Below are 9,751 nucleotides of genomic sequence, written 5' to 3'. Positions count from 1 at the left end.
ATCAATTAATCACATGAGATGAAGTTTCATTTCTAAAACAAAGAAAATAATCATTCCTGCCATATATGTCTCAAAATCATGCAATTATAGTGAAAAGACTAAACCATAGAAGTCTACAAAGATGAACAGATAACATGGAATAAGGTGATATTCCATAATAAAAACAAGTTCAGGTTTGTTCCACTTACAGAAATAAAGTCATTTCTGTTTCCTGCTTTACCACTCATTACACACCTTCACCTTCTCACTGAGTGAAGAGCTTTCTCATGGCATTTTTTACATCTTCATTTCTCAGGGTATAAATGACTGGATTCAACATAGGTGTCAGGATACCATAAAATACTGCTATGTTTTTGTCTATGGACAAAGTAAATGATGGTCGCATATAAGTAAATATACAAGGAACAAAAAACAGGGCAACAACAGTGAAGTGGGCCCCACAGGTAGACAGGGCTTTGCGTCTCCCCTCTGCACCATGGCACCTCAAGGAATGCAGGATGACAATGTAGGAGGCAGCCAGCATGAGGAAGTTCAACAGGCAGATCACACCACTGTTGGCGACCACCAGCACACCGATGACATAAGTGTCCGTACAGGCGAGTTCTATCAACGGGTACAAGTCACAGACAAAGTGATCAATCACATTAGGGCCACAGAAGGGCAGCTGAAGGACCAAGAGGAGCTGAACCAGTGAATGTAGGAAGCCTCCCAGCCAAGCCACGCCCACCAGCAGGGCACAGAGATGCCTGGTCATGATGGTCATGTAGTGCAGGGGCTTGCAGATGGCCACATAGCGGTCATAGGCCATGACTGTGAGCAGGATGATCTCAACACCTCCCAAAAAAATGGGCTCCAAAGAGCTGAGCCAGGCAGCCCTCAAAAGAGATGGCTCTCCCCTCACACAACAAGTCAGCAATGAGTTTAGGGGCCATAGAGGAAGAATAACAGGTGTCAATAAAGGATAGGTTGGCCAGGAAAAAATACATGGGGGAAGCCAGTGTGGGACTGAAGGTAACGGTGACCACAATGAGCATGTTGCCACACACCGTGACCACATAGATGATCAAAAAAACCACAAAGAGGACCCTCTGTATCTGTGCGTTCTGTGAGAGTCCCAGCATGAAAAATTCTGTGATATTGTGCAGCATTTCCACAGAGTCCAAGGAGGAGAATGCACGTATGCTCCTGCCTATAAAGTCAAGAGAGAAACACAATTTTAACAGAATTACAAGTGGGAAGAGGTGTTGCAAGGTTTTCTTGGGATGCCCCCACTTTCCTTTGTCTCTCCTAACACTTTCTGTTCCAAAATTCTTGTACCAATTCACTTTGTTAATCTCTAAATGTGAGCATGTCTCTTGTTAACTTTAGCATCAATGGGCAGTAGGTACCTAAATTATTACATGAAAATAATAATTGAATTATCTAAATTTTAAATTAGTTTTGTTACTACAGAAACTGAACATTTGGGAGACCTTGATTTTCTAATTCAGCTGGTAATTTTCTAATTCATCTGACAATTTACAGGAGGTTTCCACATAGATACAATGGCACTTGAGAAAACCAAGTATATTAGGATCTCCTGAAATCTCTGCACATAGAGTCCACACCCTTTGAATTAAATCTTTCTTCTTGAACTTTTCAGTGAGGTTTGTTATGCTTTCTGTCAGTGTTTCTGATGGCAGCGCAAACTGATGTAAAACAAACGAGCAAAACTTTCACAGTCTTGCTTCAGAACTCACAGAACTGACAGAACTCAAAAGCTGACTAACGGCAAATGGAGACCTCCCCAACTTCCCATTTCTCTCCCCACCCATCTCCTCCCACTCTGAACCCATGGCAGAGGCAAAATAATGTCCAGGACATTATAGCAATCATTCTAACTAAAAGCTACTAGTCCCTCTGCATTTATGGGAAGGACTCAAAGTACAAGTTCAGTGATCACCAATGAAAGATCCTATTAAGTAATGAGTATCTGCCTATTCATTAAAGGAAGCTACCAGGCAGGGTAGGGAGAGCAGATACCCCATCATAACCAGCTATAAATTCATCTGGCAGAATATTTCTACTCACCTTTTATTCTCCGAATTATAGTAAGGAAATTCTTGTGCCTATCTTAGTTTTAAACAAAAAACTGACACTAACCCCATGCACCACCAACCTATGGTTTTCCTGGAAATATAGGTCTCTTTAAAGTAGGTGAATCGTCCAAACTGCTGAAGATCTGATGCTCTGTATAATAAGAATTAAGGTAGAATCATTAGGTGTTAGAGGAAGAAACACCCAGATATAAGAAACACTGGGGAGAAGATTTCTGTGTTCATCAAGAAGCTGCCTGCTTTTTCTCTCTCTCAGTTTTAGTTCAAGAAGGCAAATGTAGCTTCTGCAAGTGTCATGTCTGACAGGAGCCTTTTCAGAGCAGAACATTATGGCCAAGAGGACAGACAGTGGTGATAACTGCAAACACCTGGGTAGCATGTAGTTTTTGCCAAGCACTACCCTAACTGCTTTATGTATATCAGCTCGTTTAAGCCTCTCATCCCCATGAGGTAGATCGCTGTTTTCAACCTCCTTTTGCAGAGCAAGAAAGTGAGACACACATTAGCAATTCACAGAAGCATACTCAGCTAGTAAGTGGCAGAGCTGGGGCTTGCAGCCAGGGAATCTTGTTACAGATTCTGTGGGCTTCCTGGCACTACACTTTCACTTAAACTAATCTGGGTTTGACTCCTTGCTCTGCCAGTTCTTGGCCATTTAACTGAGAACAACTTCTCAAAGCTTCAATGTTCTTTTCTATAAAAAATGAAAATAAAGAACTGCTACACCTTGTGGTTGCAGAGAGCAGTAGATGAGAACAGGGCATGCTGAGTGTTTCTATGGAGCCTGGATAGGATAAAAATCCAATAAATGGCTTCTCTGAAATCACCATCATCAATTCCGTGGGCAACAAACTCTTCATGTAACTTAAGGACTCAAGGGCCTAAGTGGATGAATTCAAAACTAACTTAGCTATATTAGGCATAACTAATTATATCCAAAACTATAATATTATAAATACAAAAAAACACCCTAATACTGATCCTCATAAAGAACACAGAGAAAATGCAAACAGAGATGAATAGCACAGAATTGATCCAAATAATGAATTTATATGCCCCAAAATTAAAATGTTAAGTTGTTGGAGGCTATGGCATGGTTGGAGTCGTGGATCAAACCAGGCACTGACTTGTGTCTCCTTTAAAGTCCGGACGCCTTGATAAGGGGTTAAGGACAGGAAAATTGAGTAACACTGAGGAAGGGTCTGTGCTATGTGTCCTCACCTACACAACTTCCCACACGCTCTCCCTACAGAAGGGAACAATGTGGTCAGGGTCATGAATTCTTAGTTGGTCCTTGTTGTTCCTGTACCTCCCATAACCCACTCCCTGGTTGATTGTCTTGCTAATGGCTTTAGCCAAGACAACCTGGCATCACGAGGTTTGCTTGTAGTTAATGTAAATTTGTTATAGAAACTTGCGGTCATCTGACTAGGTACTGATGTATTACTCCTTCTATTGTGGTCTGCCTTATAAATGCTTGTAAGATGTGGAATAAAATCAGCACTGTTGGACATCATCCTCAGTGTTCCTTCTGCCCCCATCTCTTTGTCTCTTAATTTCTTTTCACCATCCTCTTATTCTCACATTCCTGGTCGATTTGTCTCGCTGGCCGCGACATTAAGCTGATTCATCTCTGTGATCTATTAAGTAAATTATTTATTAAAAGCTAGCCAGAAGAAAAAGAAGTCATCATCTCCTCCTTGAGTTACCCATGAGAAACAAAATTATGTTGTGGAAAGTAATGAGAATTTTGGTAAAATTATTCTACTGAAGTTTTGAGTTGCATTTTTCTTTTTTTTTTTAAGATAGATTTATTTATTTATTTATTTATTTGACACAAAGAGAGCACAAGTAGGCAGAGCACAGGCAGAGGGAGAGGGAGAAGCAGGCTCCCTGGAGCAGAGAGCCCAAAGCATGCTCGATGCCAGGACCCTGGGATCATGACCTGAGTCAAAGATAGCCACTTAAAAAAAAAAAAAAAAAAAGACAGCTACTTAACTGACTGAGCCACCCAAGGACCTCTTCTTTTATTTAATTTTAAAAACAGATTATGAAAAACTTACATTGACTGGATCTGAGGACAACAAGTCTCCAGGTTTTGTGTTGTGCTTTGTTTTTACACCCTAACACCATGGAAAAGTGGATGTGGAAGAGTTCTTAGAGGATCATCAGACCAGCTACAAGCATATCATCCCAAATTTCACTGTTCACATGATTAAACTCCTGGATGAGATTAGAATTGTTTTATCCATTGAGATAAAGCACAGACTGGGCAGTTGCTATTGATTACCAAAATTCATCTGAGCTGAAGGTTTCTTAGACTATTACAAGGTGAGACCCAAAAGATGGTCATTCATTTACAAGCAGCTGGGAATTTGTTCTGTCATCTATTTCCCCTTTATCTGTTTAAGAACCTGATGGCATTTACAATCATTTTTTTTTCAATTATCAATTCTAAAGATGGTGGATTTCAGACTAAGAGAGACTAGATGCACTGATTCAAGGTCACATGAGTGACCCATAGCAGAGGGGCAGCTGGAACCCAGATTGGTACCCCAACATGAGCCCTTTCCAATGCAACTACCACCTTCTATTACCTGCCTTCTCTAGAGGAAGGAGCAGGATCATTAGCTCTGCTTTCTGCTAAGGATATTCACCAGCATAGTCTCAGGGAAAAGCTTTCTCCTTCCACAGGACAGGGTTTTTATAAGGGAGTTGGGAGTGATAGCACAGGGACTGTCAGAGCAATATGGCTTCTGCCTTTCCAAGGGAGAATAATTCTCCCTCACAGGATCACTTGCAGAAGCAGTGTAGAGCTTGTGCCTCCTTCATGTATCAGAACAATGTTAGTGCCATCATTTAATTAGTCCCCTGAATAGAATTTTGGTCTCAAAAGGAAGTGACTCGGCAGGGATGTCCATTATCACCACTGCTATTCAACATAGTACTAGAAGTCCTAGCCTCAGCAATCAGACAACAAAAAGAAATTAAAGGCATCCAAATTGGCAAAGAAGAAGTCAAACTATCACTCTTCGCAGATGATATGATACTATATGTGGAAAACCCAAAAGATTCCACTCCAAAACTGCTAGAACTTGTACAGGAATTCAGTAAAGTGTCAGGATATAAAATCAACGCACAGAAATCAGTCGCATTTCTCTACACCAACAACAAGACAGAAGAAAGAGAAATTAAGGAGTCCATCCCATTTACAAATGCACCCAAAACTATAAGATACCTAGGAATAAACCTAACCAAAGAGGCTAAGAATCTATACTCAGAAAACTATAAAGTACTCATGAAAGAAATTGAGGAAGACACAAATAAATGGAAAAATGTTCCATGCTCCTGGATTGGAAGAATAAATATTGTGAAAATGTCTATGCTACCTAAAGCAATCTACACATTTAATGCAATTCCTATCAAAGTACCACCCATTTTTTTCAAAGAAATGGAACAAATAATCCTAAAATTTATATGGAACCAGAAAAGACCGTGAATAGCCAAAGGAATATTGAAAAAGAAAGCCAAAGTTGGTGGCATCACAATTCCGGACTTCAAGCTCTATTACAAAGCTGTCATCATCAAGACAGCATGGTACTGGCACAAAAACAGACACATAGATCAATGGAACAGAATAGAGAGCCCAGAAATAGACCCTCAACTCTATGGTCAACTAATCTTCGACAAAGCAGGAAAGAATGTCCAATGGAAAAAAGACAGCCTCTTCAATAAATGGTGTTGGGAAAATTGGATAGCCGCATGCAGAAAAATGAAATTGGATCATTTCCTTACACCACACACGAAAATAGACTCAAAATGGATGAAGGACCTCAATGTGAGAAAGGAATCCATCAAAATCCTTGAGGAGAACACAGGCGGCAACCTCTTTGACCTCAGCCGCAGCAACATCTTCCTAGGAACATCGCCAAAGGCAAGGGAAGCAAGGGCAAAAATGAACTATTGGGATTTTATCAAGATCAAAAGCTTTTGCACAGCAAAAGAAACAGTTAACAAAAGCAAAAGACAACTGACAGAATGGGAGAAGATATTTGCAAACGACATATCAGATAAAGGGCTAGTGTCCAGAATCTATAAAGAACTTAGCAAACTCAACACCCAAAGAACAAATAATCCAATCAAGAAATGGGCAGAAGACATGAACAGACATTTCTGCAAAGAAGACATCCAGATGGCCAACAGACACATGAAAAAGTGCTCCATATCACTCGGCATCAGGGAAATACAAATCAAAACCACAATGAGATACCACCTCACACCAGTCAGAATGGCTAAAATTAACAAGTCAGGAAATGACAGATGCTGGCGAGGATGCGGAGAAAGGGCAATCCTCCTACACTCTTGGTGGGAATGCAAGCTGGTGCAACCACTCTGGAAAACAGCATGGAGGTTCCTCAAAATGTTGAAAATAGAGCTACCCTATGACCCAGCAATTGCACTGCTGGGTATTTACCCTAAGGATACAAACATAGTGATCCGAAGGGGCACGTGCACCCAAATGTTTATAGCAGCAATGTCTACAATAGCCAAACTATGGAAAGAACCTAGATGTCCATCAACAGAAGAATGGATAAAGATGAAGTGGTATATATACACAATGGAATACTATGCAGCCATCAAAAGAAATGAAATCTTGCCATTTGCAACGACGTGGATGGAACTAGAGGGTATCATGCTTAGCGAAATAAGTCAATCAGAGAAAGACAACTATCATATGATCTCCCTGATATGAGGGAGAGGAGATGCAACATGGGGGGTTAAGGGGGTAGGAGAAGAGTAAATGAAGCAAGATGGGATTGGAAGGGAGATAAACCATAAGTGACTCTTAATCTCACAAAACAAACTGAGAGTAGCTGGGGAGAGGGGGGTTGGGAGAGGGGGGGTGGGGTTATGGACACTGGGTAGGGTATGTGCTATGGTGAGTGCTGTGAAGTGTGTAAACCTGGCGATTCACAGACCTGTGCCCCTGGGGATAAAAATATATTATATGTTTATAAAAAATAAAATTTAAAAAAAAAATACAAAATGAAAAAAAAATTAAAATTAAAATTAAAAAAAAAAAAAGTGACTTCTCCTGTACCTCTTAGAAATGCCCGATGTCCTTCTGGTATCTTGAGAGAAAAAGTATAAATCATCAAGAGAAAAGGGGAATTAGGATATTTAAAGAACTCATACTGGAGGGTCAGTGTCCTTAGAAAAATTGCTGACTGAAGAACATCAGGAAGAATCAACAGCGTTTACTGAACATCTTCTATGTTTTAGGCACAGGTCTTTCATCTTCCCCCTTAAAGCTGAGAGAAGAGGATCACTGTCCTTTAAGCAGGAGGGGCAGAGGGAGAGAACCTCATGCAGGTCCCACACTGAGGACCCAGCTTGATGCAGAGCTCAATCTCAGGACACCAAGACCATGACTCAAGCTGAAATCAAGAGTCAGACACTTAATCTACTGAGCCACCAGGCACCCCACTATTCTTCATTTTAGTTCAAGAACTCCCTAAGTCTTGTTTCTTAGAACTGCAGTGCAGTTCACAAGTTTCTTTCTTCCTTTTCTCAGCTCTCCATTACAGAGTGGGATCTGTGCCATTCTGGATGGTTCCTCCCACCTTCCCTCACCAGTGTTTCCCCAGGAAATCTCTTGCACATCTACTCTGTCTTACCTTCTGCTTCTCAGAACTAGGACTGATCTAGAAAATACAAAGAACTCTTACAAATCTCAGGGCACTTGGGTGGCTCAGTCAGCTAAGCAGCTGTCTTCAGCTCAGGTCATGATCCCAGGGTCCTGGGATTGAGCCTGTCAGGCTCCCTGCTCAGTGGAAAGCCTACTTCTCCCTCTTTCTCCTTTTGCCTGCACTCAGCCTACTTGTGTTCTCTCCCCCCTCTCTCTGTCAAATAAATAAATAAAATCATTTAAAAAAGAACTCTTAGGAGCACCTGGGTGGCTCAGTAGGTTAAAGCCTCTGCCTTAGGCTCAGCTCATGGTCTCAGGGTCCTGGGATCGAGCCCTGAGTCAGGCTCTCTGCTCAGCAGGGAGCCTGCTTCCCTTCTTCTCTCTCTGCCTGCCTCTCTGCCTACTTGTGATCTCTGTCTGTCAAATAAATAAAATCTTTAAAAAAAAAAAAAAGAACTCTTACAAATCAATAAGATAAAACAACCACATAAGATTGGAACAGCACTTCAGCAAAGAAGATAACCAATGGCCCATAAACATCTAAGGGGGTAGGACTCATCTGAAAATAAAATATGGGACCACAACAAAATACCACTGCAAGGCTTCCCCTATGTGCCTAAAACTAAAAGGATGGTCAATACCAAGTGTTTATTTTCAATATAGAGGAATGGTATCTCTCTATGCTGCTTGTACAAATGTATAAATGTTTTCTAAGTATACACGGGATATATATAAATATACATATAACCAATGACCCAGAAACACTAGGTATAAACCTAGAGAAAGATATGCAGCTTACATGGAAAGATACATCACCAAGACTCTTAACAGAGCCATTTGTAATACCATTAAACTGGTAACTTGAATATCCATAATTAACAGAATGGGTAAAAAGTGTTGGTATATTTATACAACTGACTAACAGAATGAAAACAAGTGAATGACAGATATCACAACATGAATGAATCTTACAAACACAATATGAGCCAAAGAATCCAGAGTTAGTCAATGATTGTATATATGATTGCATCGTTTAAAATGTAAAATAAGCCAACCTAGGGATGTGTACATAGGTGGTAAATATACAAGTATTAAGAAAAGCAAAAAAGTTTTATCACAAAAGTCACCTTAGTGTTGACCTTTAAGGGCAGAGAAAGACATATGAATGGAAAGATATAAGAGATCCTGGGAGGGCTAGAAATCTACTTCTTGAACTCCTTTGTGGTTTTATGGGTGTCCCACTTTATGAATCAAAGATTTTTGTCTTGATTTTTTAATTGTCTGATTATGTTGTGTCTTGGGTGGATTTCCTTAAGTTCATCCAGTTTGAGATTTACTGAGCTTCCCAAATCTCTAAGTTTATATATTTCACCAAATTTGAGAAGTTTTCAGCCATTATTTTTTTAACATTTTTTTCTGAGCCACATTCTTTCTCCTCCTTTTTCTGAGACTCTAATTACATAAATATTGGACATTTTGGTATTGTCCCACAAGTCTCTAATACCCTGTCCAGTATTTGTAAATTTTTCCTCTCTGTGGATAATTTCTACTGATAGAGCTATTGATCTATCTGATTGGATAATTTCTGTTGATCTATCTTCAAGTTCACCTTTCTTTTATATTCTTACTATATCACTGAGCCCAGCCAGTGAATTCTTTATTTTGGCCATTGAATCTTTCAGTTCTCAATTTTCAATTTCATTCTTTTTTATAATCTCTATTGCTTTGCTGACACTTTCTACATTTCCATTTGTTTCAAATACATTCACCCTTACTATAGGATCATGATTATAATGGTTGCTTTAAAGTCTTTGTCTGAAAATTCCACCATCTTTGTCATTGAGTCTGCTGGGATTTTTTTTTTTCCACTTGCAGGTTGGGATTTCCTCCTTGGCTGTATGTTGAGTATTGTCAGATTGTATCTTGGATATTTTGAATATTATGTAATGATACCTGATCTTTTTAA

General features: G+C 39.9%; 1 protein-coding gene across 1 annotated transcript; it reads right to left on the bottom strand.

The window, feature by feature from the left end:
- Positions 1 to 244: 244 nt before the first annotated feature.
- LOC116859338 (olfactory receptor 4C3-like) lies at positions 245 to 5,420 on the bottom strand. Its single transcript, XM_032844559.1, is given in 3 exon segments — positions 245 to 838; positions 840 to 1,157; positions 5,397 to 5,420. Coding segments are annotated over 2 exon segments (903 nt in total). The 5' UTR covers positions 1,149 to 1,157; positions 5,397 to 5,420.
- Between the last annotated feature and the right edge of the window lie 4,331 nt (positions 5,421 to 9,751).

This window comes from Lontra canadensis, unplaced genomic scaffold, assembly GCF_010015895.1.
Source record: "Lontra canadensis isolate GAN:19392208 unplaced genomic scaffold, GSC_riverotter_1.0 scaffold154, whole genome shotgun sequence".
In the NCBI taxonomy this organism is placed as follows: domain Eukaryota; kingdom Metazoa; phylum Chordata; class Mammalia; order Carnivora; family Mustelidae; genus Lontra; species Lontra canadensis.
Note: the sequence above shows the minus strand (reverse complement) of the source record. Positions and strands in the feature narration are given on the sequence as shown.